The following is a 21,446-nucleotide window of genomic DNA, read 5'->3' on the forward strand; positions in this document are numbered from 1 at the left end:
CAAGTTTAAGTGGTCCTAGGCGAACACTGTTAAAGATGGCGGACACTTCAGCAAGAGCTGCCCAAATGGCGAGGATTCTTGCCATCGTGCACATCATTGTTGGGTTTCTATTGTTCTGTTTCGGCATCGCAGACCTTCTCGTTGGATATTTCTGGACAGGCTATGGCTGTTTCGGGATTTGGATCGGAGTTTGGGTGAGTTTGTCTGCACGTAGTCGACTTTAAAATGTTTTGAAATGTTCTACATCGCTGTCCAATGTATAAAAGTCTAATGCAATTCGATAGGGTGATCAAATCACTGTTAAGAGGTGTGAAAGTGATAGATTTTCAGTTTTCACCTTTGCTAAGCTGTTTGGCTTAATGCATCGGCGAGATTCGTGCTAAAACATATGTACAATGAAATATAAGTTGTCTTTACAACGAAATTTATCACCTATTACTTACAAACGATCTGCGCTCATAAAATTGAAAGGCTAGGGCCGCTTTCTGTTCTAGCTGTTTATGGCGACAAAGTGAAACTGACTCATTTCGGATTCAACCTTCAAAATGAACTTTCTCTAAGCGCATTGTTTCCGAATGTGTTTGGCGTTATATGCGTGTGGTATGAATTTGCATTTCCATCTGTCAACAAAACGAAAATCAAATGTCTGACCATTTCTTACATGTACCTGTTGTTTAGATAAAATAATGGCCAAGCATAAGACTCGATTGGCGCTTTTTGCTCCTGAAATAGCAAAATTACGACAGTCGTCGTCTGAGAACAGATATCGTAACGTAAGATATCTATATCGCAATAATAAAGTTTGCTTTAGCACAAGAGATTTTAATATATGAATCTTTTACACTGCAAATTATGCATCTTTCGTACGGAAAAGATTTGAGGAGCAATATGGGCGACATGCTGTGTTTTTAGCCGGGGGGAGTTAAAAATACGAAATGTGTATATTTGTCTGCAACGGGCAATCAAGCACACAACTGAGAGCCCCCAGGATTCATCATTGTGAGCGGAGCGGCGAAAGCCAGTTCATTGTCGGTTGCTAGGGATGAGGAATAATAAAATCCGAGACTGACAGAAGTCTACTACCTAGCTAGGTTCCTGATATTGTTTATGTTGGGTGTTTTTCACCCTCTTCTCCAGTTGATTATTGAATTTTTCTTAGTTATATTCAGATGAAATTACTTCATAATGTTTGCAATTCTGCACAGTGCAGACTATTCTATTTAATTTTTTTTTTTTTTTTTTTTTTGCAATATTTTCATTTGACATAAACAGTGGCCAGTATAACATCTTGTGAGTGGTATTCCAGGTTCATTTCTCGCTCGCTCTCTTCCTGTATGTTCGCATTTTGTTTCGAAATATGTCGGCTGTTATTACTGCAGTTTGTTATCTCAGGCACAGCTATTCCGAGATTAGTATATGTTTGTTACTCTAGGAGAAATTTTACCGTTACCAGGTTACGATCGCTAATTGAACTGTGTATGAAAATATGCAAAGATATTGTTGATGACTAAACGTGCGTGCTGTCTCGACGTATATTTTATATTGTGCCTGTATATATCCCTTATTAGAATAAATCTACTAGCTTTCTATTACGAATGTCGTTCTCTGATTGGCTACGTTACTCACTATCTATTCTTTGACAGTGAGTAGCGTAGCAGTGTGCCCCTGTTAACAAAATGATGGCCGCTTCTTGGCGTTTTCGAAGTGTCTGTCAAGATTTGAGGAGGATTTAGATAAAGTTTTGAACGACTAGTAGACTTATGCTAAAACAATTAGATTAGATCTAAATGTTTACTAGAGAAAGTACATGAAAACTAGACTCCTTTGTTATCCAAAATCCTTTTTAGTTTCTTTTCTTTGGTTCAATTGTCAATCGTAAAGTACATTGCACAAATGCCACATGTGATTCATCATGTCACGTTATATGTGGTTCATGTTGTCACGCTATATGTGGTTCATATTGTCACGCTATTTACGGTCATCACTATTTTTTCTTCGACTTGCACAATAATAATTAATCTGGATAATCCGTAGTCTCTTGGTTCGTCGCCACTCGAGATTCTGAGCTTTGCTTTGTTACGAATGATTTTTGCCCAGTTGTAGAATGAAATGTGGACTTCCATAAAATAATATTTTGAAATCTGCCGGAAATCTGTCGTCATTAATTAAGCTTCAGTCTAGAGAGGTCATAGTAAAGCCTCTAAGGCCCTACTGCCCCATAGCTCTGAGCATTTAACTCATATTTCTGTAGCACAAAGCGGCAAGGAATTTTGCCTCTCCCCCTACCGCTGGAGATGCTGGTCCATTTATTCCAGAAACCCCTACACAAAATGCTCTCTAGGAGGGTTTACTTTCAAGATCAAAGAAGATAGGGAATGTGACGCTTTGTGCAACCCATTTTATCATCAGTGTGTGTGTGTGTTTGGAATTTCAGCAAAATTGTTCAAAACAGGTAAATCCTTGTTGGAAGGGTGTGGGCGCTGTACGTGTTTTGACGTGTCGCGTTTTATACTAACAAGGGTCTAACAAAATTGACAATATTGGTGTTCTATTGCAGATGTGCATTGCAGGAAGTTTGGGTATTCCTGGCACTCGCAAAGAACGGAGTACTTCCCGCGATGTGTTTGTAAGTTCATGAAAGCGCTGATATTGTTCGACGGAAATAGCACTGTGTGTGTTTCGATTGTGTTCTATATTTGGTTTCGAAATAAATGTTCGTTGTTTTTGTACCAAAGCTCGATTTCATAGAGCTTCATAAAGCTTCCCTTATCAATAATGTATTTGCTAGATAGTAATTTGGTGGTTATAGTAATGTACCTTTTAGATAGAGAGACAATCTTTATTTAAACACGGTAAAAAATTCGTCAGCTAAAACTGCTAATAACTAATAATAAAAAAGTAATTAAAGGAAACAAAAGCTGCTTTCCACGAATGCCGTGCCTTATACATCTCTTTTGAGTAGGCGTTTAAACTGTGTCAGGGACTCTGCTTCCCTTAAGTCACAAGGAAGACTGTTCCACAGAATGGCGCCACTATAGCTAAAGCTATTCTTATAATAGTTTATTCGCGGCAATGAAACATTTAGTTTATTCTCAGAGTCCCTTAGATTAGGCATGCATCATGTTTTGTCGTCGCATGTTTAGAGACTTTACCCGAGAACGAGATATGATCATGATCATCATGATCATGTAAGAGAATTCCCCGGGGGAGGGGGAGGAGGAGGGGGAAGAGTTCCCATAGGAAAAGGTCGGAGATGCTCGTCAGAAAATTTGAATTAAACCCTTAAAAGAGACCAATCTGAGCTAAGTTCGTGCTTTTTGTGACGCTAGTTACTGGTTACTCTTAAAAGATACTATTTAACAAATAAAGAAGCCTAAGTTGTGTATTACACTGTGATAAAACACGATGGGAATTTGAAAACACGAGGGAATGTCCTCGAGCATTTTTTAATATGGGAGACACCCCTCCTACCTCCAGAAGAGATAACACAGAAAATCAACCATTCCAGCTCTTTCTTGTAGTGCTTGTTGTCGCTCTATATTTTATCTCTCTTTTTCTGACGTTTAACTGTCAGGCTAGTGTATTCATGGGGTTCTCCATCACCTCAGCTGTGTTTGGTGGAATAATCATCATCTGCTACAGCATATCAATTGCCATATATCGCAACTATTACTACGGCTATTACTATACCGGAAGATACTATGACGCAGAAATGGCTCTCACCGTGATCATTTTGATTCTCGGCATTGTCGAGTTTGCCATTGGGATCTGGGCGTCTGTGTGTATCTGTTTGACAAATCCTTGTCGGACTTGTTGCTACAATACTCAACAACAACAGGTGAGTCCCTCGAAAGTGTTAGATTCTCCGAACTATGTGAATTCTGAGAGGTAAAAGTGAAGGTGGAAACCACTCTTCTCTCCCTATAATGAATTTTTACAAAGGGATCTCGCTCGAGGAGGCTGAACTTTTAGTTGAGGTTTAGTTTATCCCTGTTGACTGTTTCTTAATTCTCCAATGAAAGTGCAACCGTGCCAAGAGAGCGTTTCGTTAGCTCATTCAATCGTATATTCGATTCGTACAATAAATATCTTACCTTATTTTTGTTTGCCGTGTTTCGTCTCTAAGGGGCAAGTGATGTACACTGCCAATACTGGTTACGTCATGACTCAGGGACCTAGTGGTGTTCCTATGGTTATGCCTATGCAAGCAGGTGGTGACATGGTTGCCGTCCAAGCTACCACAACAGGGACTCAGGGAGGCCAACCTCAAATGGTGCTGGTACCCGTTTCTGGCGCGATGGGTAATCAGCATCAGTATACACCACAAGCTGCTCAGCATGGTGCCAGAGGTTATCAACCTCAGCAAGTTCAGTTGCCTCCAGCACATGGACGAGGACAGTGCGTGACGCTGGAAAACGAACAGGTATAATTAGAATTACTGGAGGGTTCTGAAGGGGTAAAGAGGAAATTAAGATTGGCCTGTTTTTGCCCTGGGAAAATGGAATTTATGTCACTAACATTTTTACTTGTAATTTTTAATCGCGAGTTTTTACATGTTTTCCAATGTACGTAGTTTTGCCTTTTTAACTTTTTACCTTTTTTAAATTTTTAAATCTTACAGGACCCCTTTGATAACAGTACTTTATAGTACTGATGGGTTAATCCTGTCTAAAGATTCGTTATTATTATTATTATTATTATTATTATTAGGATCTGGTCCCTGGGAATGGGGCAAAAAATGTCAAAAATGGGAATGGGATAAACATTTTGTAACCATGACCAGTCGAAACGTCAGAAAATGTTTCAGGCACCTTATTTGAGCATGTTTATCCAGATGCAATATGTGCAGGACTTGTCACTATTTCCCGGTTACAAAATGAGATCAAATGTGGGGGCACTCGATCTTAACCTTTCTTAGTGAAAATCAGCATGCCATAGCACATTTTTAGAGATACACTTTTACCTTGTGTGAATATGCGATGATGATTGGCACATAAGTTGAACAAGCCGTGAGAAGGGTTTCTAAGTGGGCAGCAGAGTACTAAACGCATCCAAGTTCATATTACAAACTGTCAACATCACATACAGTTTCCTTGCCACGGTTCAAAATTTCAAACACCTAGCAACGAGCAAGCTGAAATGAGGGCGTGGGCTAAGATGCGGTAAATCCCTCAGCCAACGAAATGTAGAACACGATGATACAATGGACAGGGCGAGCACTTTGCCTCTGAACTTATATAAAACTGAAACGTTCATGAAACCAGTCAATTTGAACTCGCAGTAAGGCGGCAGTAAGCGAAAGTAATGAGCCGTAAAAAGGAAAGTTAAAATTAAAGTGAAAAAGTAAAGTTAAAAGTAATGAACACAGCTTTAGATATAGTGTTAGTGACATTGACTCTGGAGAAGGGGTGGAGAGCACTCTTGAAACAGCACTGAGCATGATCCATTCGACCAAGCTCGGAAGAATAGGGACACTTACAGGTCAAAAAAACAGATCTCCTGCAGGCAGGAATGACAGAATGTGAAGGGGAAAGAAATTAACTAATCGCAATAGCTTCCCTACTTGCACTTTTTCGTACAGTCTAAAAGAATCAGAGCGTCTTCACAACATCATCGCAAATTCTCGTACATTTTTTAGCCCTTTTTGAGTCTTATTTAGAAGCCGTAATTTTGCGGATGTATAATGTTAGCTGGTATGTATAACACTGGGATTTTTTCCGAATTCAGCTTGTGGGAATGGGTTTTTGAGCAATGGAAGGCGGTTTGGAACAAATATAGCCGGGAAATGGAATTGGTGTCCTACCCATCCCCCACCCCCACCCCCTTCAGGACCCTCTTACTGGTAAACAAGGAGAAAATCAGTCCCGCACACCAACAATACTAAAATCAATCACGCGGGGAAACGTCTGATGTTTCGGATGACACGCAAGTTGCCTCATGACTTGTGAGGAACACTATGCAGAGTCACTCTTGCGCAATTTTATTTTGCATCTTCATCAGTGCGACAGAAATAGATTTCAGAAGTGATCATGCGTACTCACGACTTTTGGTGCTCTCTTAGAGTTAAAGGTTTAACTAACCCTTAACTGTGTTCTGTAGATGTGTACATAAACGCAACTGAAGCTACGTTTAATTTTGCTTTCCTATCAGATTCCCATGAAGATTTGAAATACGCATACCAGCTAGTCCGCTGGTGGAAATCTAGGAGAACACAGAAAACAACAACAACAACAACTTTAGTTGACCTTTTTACAGTACGACGCACCTTACTGTAGCCTCTCAACGGACTTTTCGAAGTCTTATTAGCCAATTACCGCTAGTGGGAGATTGCGCTGATGATGACGCCTCCTTGAACATTTTTGAACTTAGTTTTGGGCGTAGTCTGCGGATCCATTTAGCTCTCTCGTCATGGATCCCCAGCTACTTTGACAATGACGAAATTCATGATTAATAACACGACAGACGCGTGAAAAACTAACTAAACCGTTACATTTTACAACGTTCCTCTATCCTATAGCTAAGCCGATAAATACCGAGAATGAACATCAACGAAACATCGGAAAAACGTGCAAAGCGAAACCCAATTCATTTGTAGCTTTTGCGTGACAACAGGTGGACATGTCAATCAAATGTGCCCTGCGGAACTCCCTGATTCAGATTGGCTAACTTGTAAAGAGTTTGTTCGGTGGCTACGATAAGGCTCGTCGCACTATTAGCTGCTTTTTTTCCGTTGTATTCTTTCTAGGGTTAACAAAGATAAATATTGTAAGTTATTTTAAAAGTGCTTAGCTTTATATAAGCCTGCAAACAAAGTTTGTTGAACGCTATTTATTGAGATCAGTAATGGTGCTAGAATAGAAAACATGTCAACATAAAAAGGACAAAACGTAGAAAGAAATAAAATGCTACCCTTATGATCATTAGCGAACTTTGTATTTCTGTAAACCATTGAAGTACTGAAATGGAATGCATTCCTTTTGAACTCAAATCTGATCTTATCTGATTGGATAAGATCTAAAAAGAAAGGTGGCATTCTTTCAACAGATAATGAGCCATAAGGCAATAAAAAGGAAAATTTTGGATTGCGTCGCTATAACAAGCGCTCGTCTGTTTATATTGTGAATCCCAGAATTTTGAAAACAACGAAAATTGATCCAATCGAAAATTCGAAATCATAGGTGTTGCGAGAAACCTCACTTCACATCCCTACTCTGAAAGTTCCCAATAGACCTTGCTCGCGGGCTAGACATTTCTTTTCTAACTGTTCTGCAACTGCTCCGCTTCTTGGAGATTTTTAGAAATACCAATGCAATTCCCGCAAGCAAGCAAGAGGAAGACAAAGTCATGTGATATGATGGAACACTCTTACAATCAAAACACACATTAGCCCCAGTTTACCCGCGGCGTGTGAACGATAAAAAAAAAAAAAATTGGTTTGCACCCTTGATTTCTTGGGGTAATTTTTGGCTGCAGCTCGTCATGATGGTAAAGGGAAACGGGTAAAATTACTGCCAGTGATTTTTTCTTTGGTATTTTGGGTTAAACCTTCCGGGTTATAAATAAATCAGGTTGAGGTTAGTAAAAGTTCTGATGTGAATTACTCTGTTTTCGGCTAAATGCTAAATAAGTGTCAAACACTTTTTTTTTCTGTGGGGGAGAGGAGGGAGCTAAACGCGCTTGGAATTGACAGCTTTATAATCTGACCATCGATTCTCTTCGCTTATTTAAGAAAACTAGAAACAATTGATAAACATTTGTCTCATTTTTTCGCTGAGCTCCATAAGCGATTTCTTAACTCAGTTTGCATCATGTAGGTTTTCGTTGACATTTTATATAACTAGATTATGACGTAACGGTTTATTCACGTGCCGTTGGAAGAGCTAACGTCACTTGGTTGAATTTGAAAGTGGATCAACATGGCTGACAATTCAGCGCGGGCCGCCATCATGGCAAGGAGTTTTGCCTTCGTCCACATCATTGTCGGGTCTATACTCGTCTGTTTGATACTGCAGGCAATCTGGTGACGGCAAAAAGGGCCAGTACTGCAGGTTTGGGGATTTGGTCTGGTGCTTGGGTGAGTAGAGTACTTTTGTTTGTGTGCAACGGTTTATTCCATGCCGAACATCTACAGATTCTGATCTGCGATGAGTCGATTTCGTTGTTTAGAAGCTACAAAGATATGTTAAATTTTCCGATTTCACTCGGCTTTCGCTTGATCAGTTCTGAATCTATAATACCTGTCTGTGCTGAAATGGAGGTTGTATTTGTAAATTAGTTTCTTTGGGTTCTGTGACAAGCGTTATCGTTCTGTTTAGTTTGTTTAGACTAGCTACGTAAAACGCGGCTTTATAATATCTAACACAAAATTAGAAGAAAAATTAACTAAGTAAGGTTATTTTTTTGGTGTTGAAGATGGCTTTCAGTGTCGACGCTGCAACTGAACTGAAGTGCTTAAGGTTAAACAGAGCTCGCGCGAATGTAGCGTTTAGTTTGATTCAGAAGAAACTTTATTTTCCAGTCTGTAAACACTTTAGCGAGACCTGTGCAATACTATTAAATTCATATACTACACCTTGCTGGTTTATCAGGGGACGCTTTTCTTCCGTGACTCTCAGATGATCAGCGATCTTTTTGCTTGTGAACACTGGCTGCAGTTGCTGATTAATTCTCGTTCCGAGGTCGCCAAGTTGTCTGCGAACCACGTCAGCCGATTTCTGATCTTTTTGGCAACGTAATCCGAACAGGGCCGCGTCAGATGGTGTTTGAACTGGGTCTGTAGGATGCTGGAGGCGATTGATAGCTGAGTCGATGTGCTCCTCGGGATATTTTAATTTTAAAAATATCCCTTTTGTGTTCTTACATTCTTGCGAAAGGAATTCTTACGTAGACGACAAGCGTTTTGTGCGGTCTAACATTGTTCTTAGCAGTGACCGTTTGTACAGGCTGTCAACTTGGCTTTGGTTAATTTGTTGTGCCAGGAGCCATAATCGGGGACGGAGACCGTGTCTTGGGATCCGCGAGCACCTATGATATGGAACAATTTTTCTATTTTTAGAACAAATTGCGCCAACCTGACGTCATATATCCGCGCGGATCCAAGCACATGCCGGGGGGCTCTCGCGTGGATGTTGTCACGTTGCGTGATCAAATGTTGAGAGTTGAGAGACCTTGAGAGATTCTCTTGCGTATTTTTCACAGCGATGGCAGGGAATAAGGCAGGAAATACGAACCAGGGCGCTTATATGTAGTTTTATGCTCTGAGCTAACGTAAAAGGTGGGTTTTTCAGAGTCGAAAACAAGACTTCAATCTCGCGCTAGGAATGAATAATAAGATCTGCTCGCGCTAGTTGTAAGCTTACGCGTATGTTTTTGCGTTTTTCCTGACTTAAGAATATAGCAAGAAAACTCTCTACTCTGGTATCGAGTTAATTTGTGAGTTTCTCTCTCTGGTTTGATGGTTTCTTATTGTTTCTGCTTGTTTGGTGAGTTTGCAAAAGTTTTTGAAAGGAAAGTCTGACGCGTACAATTAGCTCATTTGCACAGTGCAGCTCGAGCACTTTCAAGTCCGAGTCGGTGTTTTCCCATGATTGTCAACAAATCTTGACAAAGATTTCTTTCGTTATCTTTTGTGCTGAGATGCTGCAACAAATTTCATGAACGCAAAAAAGGCTACTAACATCATGTGTGTTTCTTCAACATAAGCATAGTGAAGTTTTACACTGCGAAAATGAAAATAGACAAGGAGTTTTGATAACTCGATCAACAAAATCGAAATCGTTATTCGAAGTTGATTATTATTTCTGCTTTGTTCACATATTTTCAGCTTAGCTTTTAATATGTTCTCAAACATTTATCAATCTTAAACATATTTAAAAACTATGGAGTTATTGTTTGAGTTCGATGTACACTTTCACGCGAAAGTACGGCGGAAGTACAATTTCTCATATTTACTGACTGTACAAAACACGCATCGGCGGGCGCTCTCATTAATCGATAACAGAGAATTTACTGGATTTTTACACGAATAAAACTGAGCAGTATCTACGGACATAAAGTTATCAAGCCTTGGTGAAACAGCAAGCGTTGCTTACAATTCAGACGAAACTCAAACTGACCAAACTAGCAATTATTTTGTTTTACTTTTCAGTCGCGATAGACTGGCAAATTCCTCGCAAGCGTGTGGCAAGAGGAGCTAGGAAACTATGAAGTCCTGAAGCTCTGCTATATCTAAATATATCCAGCTAGTATTTTGCTGTGTAATGGAAAGGCTGTTAATCTTCAACATATGTGAAATTTAAAGTGAAGTAATGCACAGCTCATGTGAAAGAAACATCCGTCGGAACACAACTTGGTCAGCGATACATATAAGCTTAAAGCGGAACATACCTAAATTCGACACTGTCTTACTTCACTCAGACTGGAGCAGCTTACGACGGAAATACTTATGCAAAATTCCAACAGACGTAAACGCGTTGAGTTGTGGGCCAAAAACATGAAACATTTCGGGAATTTCGGACGCCATTTCCCCGCGCTACATCCTCAAAAATCCTCGCAGCATGTACGCGCGTGTGCCGCAGGCGATGGCGCAATTTGCTCTAAAAATAGAATCATTGTCCCATATCATGGGGACAACCCCAATACTTGAAATGGCGCGCGCTTACGGTCTCCGTCCCCGATTATGGCTCCTTGTTGTGCAGAAGGAGCCCTTTATTTGTTTTCTTTCTGTAAACACGGGTTTCAAGACTGTCGTCGATTTTGATGATTTCTATGCCAGTGAATGGCAGTCGATCGTTGGTTGCTTCTTCCATCGGAAATTGAATTAATCAGCAAATCGGTGGCGTCGGAGAGGTCGCGTACCAGAGCCAGCGTGTCAAAAAATAAGACGAGTGTGCCTTTACACTCGTCTTATTTGTGTCGCTCTTCTTAATCGGAGCCAAGTTGAATGAAACCTGGCAGTAGTTGAAAGTGTTCCACACATTTTGCTCTTGAGCTCTCATCATTGTCGGATTGAGCAATGGGGAACTTTGGTTTAGTCCAAACGCTGATGAATTGGGCATCGAAATCGGTTGCAATGGCATTCGCGCTCTCGGCGGTTGAAGGAATTGAGCTGAAGAGGCAAGCGGCTCTTGTTAATTGGCCGCCAGGAAATTCTCTGAATACTGTCGGTTGTGGATTGAAGTTATTCCTTCCTGAAATGGCATACGAAAGCTGTCGCTGTTCGTCTTCATTTGCCTAGGCCTCGTCGTATTCGTCTAATGACTGAATGTTTTTGTGTCCGGTGACCTTTACAATCCCCGACCACTCGACGTTCGCTTTCTTCAATTTGGCCGTTTTTGTTCGTCACTTAGGCGTAGAATTTCTCCAGTAATCTGTTCAGTTCAGCCGGTTCGTGGTCCTCGATATCCAAAGCTATGCTCATTCCTTCGCAGCACGTCTTCTACTCACTTAACCAAAACGACGTACTTTTGCTGGTGTTGATATTTTTTGCACCATTTCGCAGTATCAGCAGTGGCCAGAGTAAACCTTTCTTGATTTAATGCAGCCAATTTTTGGCCGTTTTTGGCCGTTTTTGTTCGTCACTTAGGCGTAGAATTTCTCCAGTAATCTGTTCAGTTCAGCCGGTTCGTGGTCCTCGATATCCAAAGCTATGCTCATTCCTTCGCAGCACGTCTTCTACTCACTTAACCAAAACGACGTACTTTTGCTGGTGTTGATATTTTTTGCACCATTTCGCAGTATCAGCAGTGGCCAGAGTAAACCTTTCTTGATTTAATGCAGCCAATTTTTTCTCACTCGAGAAAATTTTTTTCAAAGTTTTCGCACAAAGTTTTCGTCATCATTTTACGTGATATCATTGGCTTAGAAAATTTCCTATCGTCTTTCAGCCAATCATAATCCAGAATTTCGATGTGTAATTTGCACTGGTGTTACACTTGAACTGCACTGCTCTCAGCCAATCAGAATCGAGTAACTTTTTCATGTGTATTATTAATAAAATAACTGTGGACAATGCTTGCCATAAAAAAAAAAAATAGTGTACTTTCGTGACCAAGTTGCTTATTCTCAACAATTTCGTCATGGCTAGATGGACTACCAACTCAGACATACTTTTGAATTAACCGTAAATGATAAAGCTTAAGAAGTAATTACCCAGCAAATTCGTCATATTCGAATTACTTTAAGTAAATTCTCACTAAGCCCGTGTTTTCACGAGAGATTTTTGCCTTGGTTTTGTTTTAACTTTACTGAAGTGAAGTTTTTAATCGTGTCAGAAACACAGTAGCGGCAAACCTCGGTAAATAGCGGCAAGATCAAAAGTAAGCCAATCTAGGTTTGTCGACAGTTGAACGCCTCATCAGGCATGGTTTAGCTCAGTAACCGACGATAACCGAGGAAAAGTAGACGTTTTCGCGATATCGTTGGCAAGTGTTCATGCGTTCAGCGCGTAAAGAAGAGAAAAATAGACAAAGATTCCTCCTAATATAAGTAGGTTTCAAGTCAACTGGCAAAAAAAGCTAAATTAACTCGTGTTTAGACAAAGAAATCCCGGACTGCTGTTTCCCGTTCATCGTCAAGTGCCGTAAGCGTTTCCTTTCTGTTGGAAGCTCAGTAACTTGGTAGTAGAGCACATGCAGGCGCAACTAGAAGAAGACCTGCCACAAAGAGAGAGAGAGAGAGAGAGAGAGAGAGAGAGAGAGAGAGAGAGAGAGAGAGAGAGAAATCATAATTGAGGTTTATGGAGAAGAAAAGCAAATGTTAGAATTTAAAGCGGCCCCGAATAAGAAGAAGTAGCGGTGAACATCTACGTGGTCCGGGCTCCGCGGCAGATGCTGTTTCAGGTTTTTTTACGGGAAGAGGCTCAGCGAGATATCAAAAAAATTTCTTTCCATTATTCATCTACAAAGCTTTACATTTAGGGAGAGTTTGGGTCGACATGACCGCCTGCGAATTGACAACAAAATTTTCAAATAGTTTCCTTCAACATTGCAGCACTTGCTTTCCGAGAAAACCTAAACCGTCCGTTGTAAGCGGCCTACTTTAGTTAATTAATTCCGTGTAAACAGCTTCTCTAATAACTGCGGTTTAGTTACGAAACCTCAGTAGCGGTAACCGTAGTGAACCTCTCTAATGAAAACACGGCATAAGTTAGCTAAGGTCATGTTCCAATTTCTAACATGAGGGAATTAGACATAAGATTTTGAAAAAAAAAATGATAAAAATAAATAATTAAATAGATAAATGAAACAAAATAAAGCAAGGAATTTTTTGAGATTTCTGTTTAAACAGAAGAACATTTCTGTCGAGGGACTATCGGCTGCGATAGTTTTCTGCGAAAATTTGATATTCTTAAAACAAATATTTTCCCGAGGAGCAAAGCTTGGAGGGTTTTAAGAATGAATAAACGCTCTATTGTCCTTATTGTTCACCACTAAATTTTCTTAACCGCGCCAGTTCAAAAACGTTTTGCAAAAATTTTCGACATTTTCAGATGAAAGGCGTGCAAGCCAAGTGTAAAATTTGACAAAATAAAACAGGTAAAAGGCCACTAAATGCAGATCAATCATTTTTTCCAACCTCTTTTTCTTACTTTTTTTTATTAGCCTGTATGGGTACAGATGCATGAGTACTATCCATCTGAGTATTTCACCCGGACGGGCACTATGGGCTCATAGTGTCGCTCCGCCAATGAACACTATTGCGTGACGTCATCAACTTAAACCAATGAAAATCGGAGAAAATTTAGTGGTGACTTATAATGGCTGATAGTGTACAAACACTCAGCCATCCAGATCGCAGCGTTTTCGTTAGTGTTCAAGTAGAATTCTACTAAGCACAGCTAAAGACGACGGTAAGTTGGACAGTCTTGATTCGAAAGTTGCTACTTGTTTGTCCAGAGGACTTAAGTATTCTGGAATATTCACGTTCGTTTTAAGTTTCGTGAACTGTGCAGAAAGATGAATACTGAAGAAATTCAGGAAAAAGACAAAAGTAAAGCTCCATGTTAAAGCGTTGAATCACGTTACTTTTTCGAATTTATCATTTTTTTGTTGATGTTTTGGATAAAATGAAAAGGTTGGGCTTCACCGGACGTCCAATGCAAGATCACTCGCAAACCACACAGGTTAAGTATCATGGGTGGTGTTAGTTTCTTCTTACATAGCCTCCTACAAGGACGCTCTTTGAGCTCGTCACGCGATCTTCCTTTCCCACCCCAGTGGGAGAGAAAGATTGCGTGACGAGCCGATAGAAGCGTAGAAGGCGTCTTCTTACACGCCTGCGTATGTAGTCTAAGAAAAATATAATTTGTAAATTGCTGCTACCACAATACGCTATAGAAATTTCTCATGGAAAACTCGAGCAATGACACTCTTCGACAGGTTCCGTTTAACAGTCAAGTATAGCAAGATTTTACAGTGAGAGTAACAGAACTACATGTACTGCGTGGAAATTCAGAAACGATATATTAATATTTGTTTTGTATGGTAAATACCGTAGCCAATCATCAGGAGACGCCTCACTGGACCCCAACGTCTGCGTCTATTGTTAATGTAATCGGTATTCTCTTTTTGATGTGCGTGACAGGATGCCTGGGTATCCCTAGCACTAACAAGGAACGAAGTTTTTGTAAGTTGATATGCATTAATAATAATAATAATAATGATTTACATTTATATTGCGCAGTTTGCATGAATATATGACCACCTACGCATTGCAAATGGACTATGTTATTATTTTTTTTGCTGATGCTTTAGCTAGGTTCTAAATAATGGTTTATGATATTCTAGAACTAGAAAAATAAACAGATTTGAATTTCAAACTCTGTGCGTTCACCTGCCAGTGTACGCTAAATTTGAACAGACAATCACAATATAATTACAATGTAACATCACAATCAATCACAGTATAATTTTACTCGCTGTGAGACCACCACGTAAGGCTGACTGAATCGTACCCGACTTACTGAACACTCACTTGTCTTTCCAAACCTTTAAGAGCCAGTGCCCATAACTATGGACCAAACAACGGCACAAGTCGAAAAATCGATTTTGCTCATTTTTTGCCCATAGATTGGCCCTAGCTAGTAAACAAACGGACCATAGTTAGTTTCTGCTAATGCAGCCTTTTGGGAGAGAAATTTGCGAAAAACGATTTTTTTCCGATTGGGCTCAAAATCTGCTTCCGGTTTTGCTGAATTTTCCGAATATTTGATTGCGTCGCGCTCCGCAGAACAGCTACTTGAGAATCTTTCAATGGTTTTTACATTCAGCTCAGGTCTTCATGGTATGACTGAACTAAAAATAAAATAAATCGAGGTTTCGTTTGAGCCCGAAACGATATCGAACAGAAACGCAAAATATTACGATGTGTTGCAAACGAATTATAGCACTAAAATATCGTCATATTTTTCTATGGGCTATAACTTTAAATGCCATAAAAACACTTTCTACGGGTTAACTGTACACCCACCTGTTTGAAAATCAAAAAATATCTCTGGGCAAATGGTTTTAAGTCGCCCGCCTTGGCTTGTGCTTCTCATAAATTTTTTCCCAGAACCGCCGTGAGAATGTAAACAATTGCGTGACGCTGGCGGTCATCCTGAATACATAATTCGTTTCCAACAAACCGCGGATGGCTATCTTAGAACATTTGGGTGAAAAAAGAAAAACATAATGGATCACTTTTAACTTTAATATTTTGAAAGTCATCGCTTTGGAAATTTCGTTAATTAAAAACGCCAATTAAAAGCAATTTACTTGGAGTTCGGGTGTTACTGCTATGTCGTTTTAGGCTGTCGTTCTTTCTTTGATCATTTTAATTACACGAACGAGTTCTAGAAATAAAATCGTTCTAAGTTCATTTGTTAAGCGTAATGACAAGTTGATATTGTTGGTTTGTAGCTTTACGTGATCTGAAGGAACGCTACAGTGATTAAATTTGTATTTGTTGATTACGACGGATCGATTTTCGGTTAAACCTTTTTATTTGTACCAGCACATTTAGTGCCTTTTCTCCTGCTAAAGAGTCGGAAAAAGTAAAGTAAACAAATCCTAAAAGTTTAAATCATATATAAGAGGCATCGACAGTGCGAGTGTCTCGGTAAGCTGTTAATTTGAACAATTACTGTGGTGGACGGATTGCTTTCCAGGTTACGCACGTACTATACATATAGTTCATTGTGCGCGAATGTTTCTGTTTCAAACAACTGAAATGCTCAATGCTTTTTTTCTTTTTTTCTTCAGTCTTAAAACTTAAGGTTAGAGTTAGGCTAAACGCTAATGTAAATGCTACCGCATTGAGTTGAACAGCGGTATTGCGCACTAGGCGCCAGTTTTCCCTCGATGTAGAGTCATGTGACAAAAAAGGCACATGAGTTTTGCTGTTCCGAACAAGGTCGAACCTCGGCAGTTTGTAAATGTACTATTTTCGCCTCGGTTCTTTCGTCAAAGATTGTGATAATTCTGAACTACACGCCGGAAGTCTTAAGGTAAGGAAGGTACGGAAGACTTGTGTATCAGATGTAGCGAAATTAAAGATATGGCAGTTCGTTTACAAGCCGTGAGTATGATCTTTTGGAACTTACCGACGGTCACACCTAAACTGTTTTGGCGGCCAACCTATTTTTGGCTAATTGCTTAATCAAATTATATATATATTTCATTGAAATTCGCTCTTCTGTGACCGACTTCCGCGAACAAAATAAGATGGATGTTCGCTGTTCATTTAAGACTACAATCCTAGTCAAAAGTGTTGGGACAGTTACGGCAGATGACTTCACAGGCAGCCTCTCTTAAAACCAAAACCGCGCAAGCCCGCCTACCTCTCTCCCCCCTGTCAATGTTGATAAAAATCTTGAAAAAAAAAATCCTTGATAATAGCTTCAGAATAGCCACGTTTCAAGAATTGTTCGCCTCCTAGAACAGTATTGTCGAACTAAAGAGACGATAAGATAGATATTCACGTCTTATTCCAATAATAGCGATTTTTTAGCAATCGCGTTTGGTTCCAACACAACTATCTAATCACTTTCTATTGTCCCTTTTTCCTTTTTTCCCACATCCGATCTAGTCTTCAGAATAGCTTCATTTTCATGCAACATTGCTAGGTGGGAGGGGGGTCAATTGTACCTGCTTCTATTCATCTTTTGTTCTAAAACGTTAAGGACGTAGTTGAAATCGTGGGTTTTAGCGCGCAAAAAGGGGAGGTGTCCCAACAACTTATGGCCAGGATTGTAGGTTTACACTAGAGGAAATTGTTCCGGATTCGTGATGAATCCGGAACGTTTTAGTGCCGGATTGATTTTGCCGTTTACACAAAAGTGGACGAATCCGAAATAAAAACTCCCCGGTTTGGTCGTGACTCCGGAGATTTTGAATCCGGAATTTAAAGTGGGAACTTTGAATCCGAAAACTTTTGAATCCCGAGAGTTTTGTCGTGTAAACGATTTTCTCTCGAATCCGGATATTTTTTCGCCTGTGATCTTTTGAGTTTGCGGTGGAACGAAAATGGCGGATTACATGATCCAGTCGTAGTCGAGTCGTAGTCACATTGATGGCCATTTGATGGCGGTCGCTGGGTGATTACCTTGTACTGTTTCAGGTGTAGGTAATCACTTTTATAATGAGTAATGCCATACTCCTCAGAAATCCAATTTATACTTTACTGCGCAGATGACGACGATGGCACGATCAAAAACCTCGACGGTTCTAGATATTAAGTAAAGACCAGAATAAATACCTGGAGGGACCTGACATGATGGATAACAGTACCGTGGTCAGCGAGTTGAAAGAAAGCTTCAGACTGTCTCAACCTACCCCTAGCCTTATTTTCGGAGGCATTTTGTTTCTCGTCGTCGAGGCAACAAACTGCTTGTTAACCATTCCATCATGAATGTTCCCGGAGTTATTGTCGTGTATAAACGGTTAAGAATCCGAATATCCTTTCACTGTAAACCTCTACTAATCCGAATACTCTAAAATTGATGAATCCAGGAACTTTTACGAATCCAAAAAAACTCCTTTAGTGTAAACCTAGTCCTAGATCGACCACTGTAATGTTTACATGATTTGTCTACCAGTGATATGATCTGCAAATTTCAGGTAATTGATCAAACAACCAAAGAAGAAAAGATGGATTTTTTTTTCCCAGTATGATTGAAACTTAAACGCAATTTCTTCCTCGGCTAATTCAACTCAAGAAATTCCAGGTTTTCTAGCTGAGTTTGAGCATATTGTGTAGGTACAAATTTTCTACACAGCTAGAAGAGCTGAGATGCCGTCACGCAGTTAGTAGTTTATAGAAATTATGGTATTTCCACTTGACTTTATTTGTCATTTTCTCTTGTTTGTCAGTCAATGATTCAATTGCCATAAACCATAGAGGACTGGTTAAGTGTATCTCTAAAACTGCCACTGTATTGTAAGTTATCAGTGAAATCTATAAAACAAACAAGTGTTAAAATCATTTCCCGGAGTACTGTAGTAACGTTCTTTATCAGGGATGTCGTGGGTGTTGCAATGCAAATGAAAAAACGTATATATTTATACTAACTTAAACAAAAACAAAAAACCATTTTCCATTATTTTATCCACACAACTTTTCAAAAATTGCTTTCATCGGATTGCTGGAAACGAATATTTTACTCGAGAGTGGCTCTCCGCGTCGCGCAATTGTTTACATCTCAGCGGCGGATTTTGGGCAAAATCTACGAGAAACACAGGCCAAGGCGGGCGACTTAAAACCATTTGCCCAGAGATATTTTTTGATATCCTAACAGGTGGGTGTATATTTAACCCGTAGAAAGTGTTTTTATGGTATTTAAAGTTATAGCCCATAGAAAAATGTGGCGATGTTTTTATGCAATAATTCTCCTGCGGCATACTGTAAAATTTTGCGTGTCAGTTTTATCTCTTTTCGGGCCCAAAACTAACTTTGATTTATTTTATTTTTCGCTCAGACATACTACGAAGACCTGAACTGAATATAAAATCTATTGAAAGATTCTCAAGTAGCTGTTCTGCGGAGCGCGAAGCAATCAAAAATTCGGAAAATTCAGCAAAACCGGAAGTAGATTTTGAGCCCAGTCGGGTCGAAATCGTTTTTGGTGTATTTCTACCAAAGAAAGCTGTATTAGCAGAAACTAACTATGGTCCGTTTCCATTCTTACTAGGACCTATCTATGGACAAAATACCAGCGAAATCAATTTTTCGACTTGTGCCACTGATAGGCGATTTAGGTCCATTTTTATAGGCATTCACTCTTAAGTGCTACTTAAAGAAAAAAAAAAAAAAAAAACGGCACATAATGTTATGATCAGTTGTTTCATTGCTCATCAACCACACTACAAGGCCATATATTGGACACGCGATTTTAAAATACTTGTCAGTGCATGTCTTATCTTTTCGTTCAGGGTGGTGTGTTTATGGGGTTATCCATCGCCTCAGCCTTGTTTGGTGGAATAATCATCATTTCCTAACCTTAGCAACTGACTTTTATCGAGAATACCATGACTCATACTTCCCTGATAACTACAATGAGTACGGTGGTAGAGAGGGCTACTGGAGACGACGGCATTACTGGAGGAGTATATTCTAAAGAGAGTTTTACGCAGAAGTGGTTCTCAGTTTACACTGTTTTGGTTGTCGGCATTGTGGAGTTTTTCATTGGAATCTGGGCTGCCATGTGGCTCTGCATGATGCAGCCTTGCAAATGTTGCTATGGCAATCCATCATAACAGGTGAGCATTTTCCAACCAGAAGGATCAAGAACTAATTTTTCAATATTACACGACACCTCCAATTGAAGTCACACCCTTTTATTTTGAAGTATGGTTTTTGGAATTTAGAAAAAGTAAGATAATATTTTCAATATTTTCAGAGGAAGCCACACAAGCCTAACTGATTTTCGTGTGAGACTATACTTTCCAGGTCGCACTGGAATTTGTTTTCTGGACGGAGGACAATCCTGGTACCGGGAGGAAAACCCTTTAACAAAGAGAGAACCAACAACAAACTCAAACCAAAATGGCACCAGGCCAGGATCGAACCCGGGGCACATTAGTGAGGGTGGCGAGAGCCCTCGCCACTTGGCCTTTTCGGCCTCTTCAACTCCATGTCTTCTTTCTTGAATGATATATTTCTTTTCTTAGGGTTCAGACTTGCATAGTGTCATGTCTGGTTCGTCCATTAGCCAGGCACGTGGTGGTGTTCCTGTGGCCGTTCCAATACAAGGAGGTGGTGGTATGGGTGGGGCCCAAACTGGGGCACAGGGATATCAACCTCAAACGGTCCTGGTAGCTGCTTCCGGAATGGTTGGCAGTCAAAGTCAGTGTGTTCAAGATACCATATCTGGAGCTATGGCAACAGACCTTCAGCTGACTGAGGTGCGTCCGTCCTATGGACAGGGAAACCACATGCCACTGGAAAATGAACAGATACCTAAGCCATTATATTGGTACTTGTTACTGGTATACTAATCATTATTATCAACGCGTTAGTTTTCAGTAAACTTTATTATTGCTCTTAAGTTTGGAGCAATACTTCACAATCTAACATTACCAAACTCCAGACTGTTCAAAATTTTGCCAGTAGAGTCATTAGCGGGTCTAAGAAGTATAATCATGTTGCTCCCATTCTCAGGAAACTCAACTGGCTCCCCCTGAAACAACATTTGTATTATCGTGATTCAATCATGGCATTCTAATGCATGAATGGCCTTGTCCCGAGGTGTCTATCTGATCAGTTTATTGAGCTTTCATCGATATCAAAACGCAACATTAGAAATTAACAGCTGCTAAATATTCCGTTATTTAGCACTGCAACTGGCCAAAGAACTTTTTTACTATCGTATTGTATCTCTCTGGAACGCTTTGCCGCACAATATTAAGTCAAGTCCATCGCTAGCCCATTTTATGACCAAAAAAAGGAAAAGACTCTTAATGCATAACTGTGAGGCTGATAGTTTGTTACCTAGCAAGAAATAGCTTAATTACTCTGATTTTTTTAGTTCCTGTTAGATTAGAATCTTGTAGTGCTTTTTTAATCTTAGATTTTACTTGTAGAGACCTACTTTTATTGTACTTTTGTTCAGTTTGTTGTACATTTCACTGAAACGCCTCATGGGGACGTGGAATAGACATATATATGTATGCAGTATGACTACACGATTTCGAAGCCAAATGGATGTATGCAGAGTAGTAGATATTTGGGACTGAATCACTTAAGATGGAGAGACTGATAGTTTAAAAACAACCAATTTATTCTTGTGACTTATGGAACACTTTTTGCTCACTGGTGTAGTTTTTATCAGTTGCGTCATGGTAAGGACAAAATAACTAAACATTTTTCAGAAATGTTTCTACCTGCTAACGATTAAAGTGTTCACCTCGTTATGTAACGGCTTTATATATTTCCTCGACGTGTTGTGTAAACCTTTTGTACGTCAATTG

General features: G+C 39.7%; 2 protein-coding genes across 2 annotated transcripts; both read left to right on the forward strand.

The window, feature by feature from the left end:
* On the forward strand, positions 1 to 6,920 carry LOC145496233 (uncharacterized). The gene is made up of 5 exons (XM_081475919.1): positions 1 to 194; positions 2,558 to 2,626; positions 3,575 to 3,838; positions 4,127 to 4,423; positions 6,151 to 6,920. The coding sequence occupies exons 1-5, from the start codon at positions 36 to 38 to the stop codon at positions 6,166 to 6,168; spliced, it is 807 nt and encodes a 268-aa protein (XP_081332045.1). The 5' UTR covers positions 1 to 35; the 3' UTR covers positions 6,169 to 6,920.
* A 12,345-nt stretch (positions 6,921 to 19,265) lies between these two features.
* On the forward strand, positions 19,266 to 21,446 carry LOC145496261 (uncharacterized). Its single transcript, XM_081475959.1, has 2 exons — positions 19,266 to 19,736; positions 20,148 to 21,446. The coding sequence occupies exon 2, from the start codon at positions 20,169 to 20,171 to the stop codon at positions 20,472 to 20,474; it is 306 nt and encodes a 101-aa protein (XP_081332085.1). The 5' UTR covers positions 19,266 to 19,736; positions 20,148 to 20,168; the 3' UTR covers positions 20,475 to 21,446.

Source organism: Orbicella franksi, chromosome 8 (assembly GCF_964199315.1).
Source record: "Orbicella franksi chromosome 8, jaOrbFran1.1, whole genome shotgun sequence".
NCBI lineage: Eukaryota > Metazoa > Cnidaria > Anthozoa > Scleractinia > Merulinidae > Orbicella > Orbicella franksi.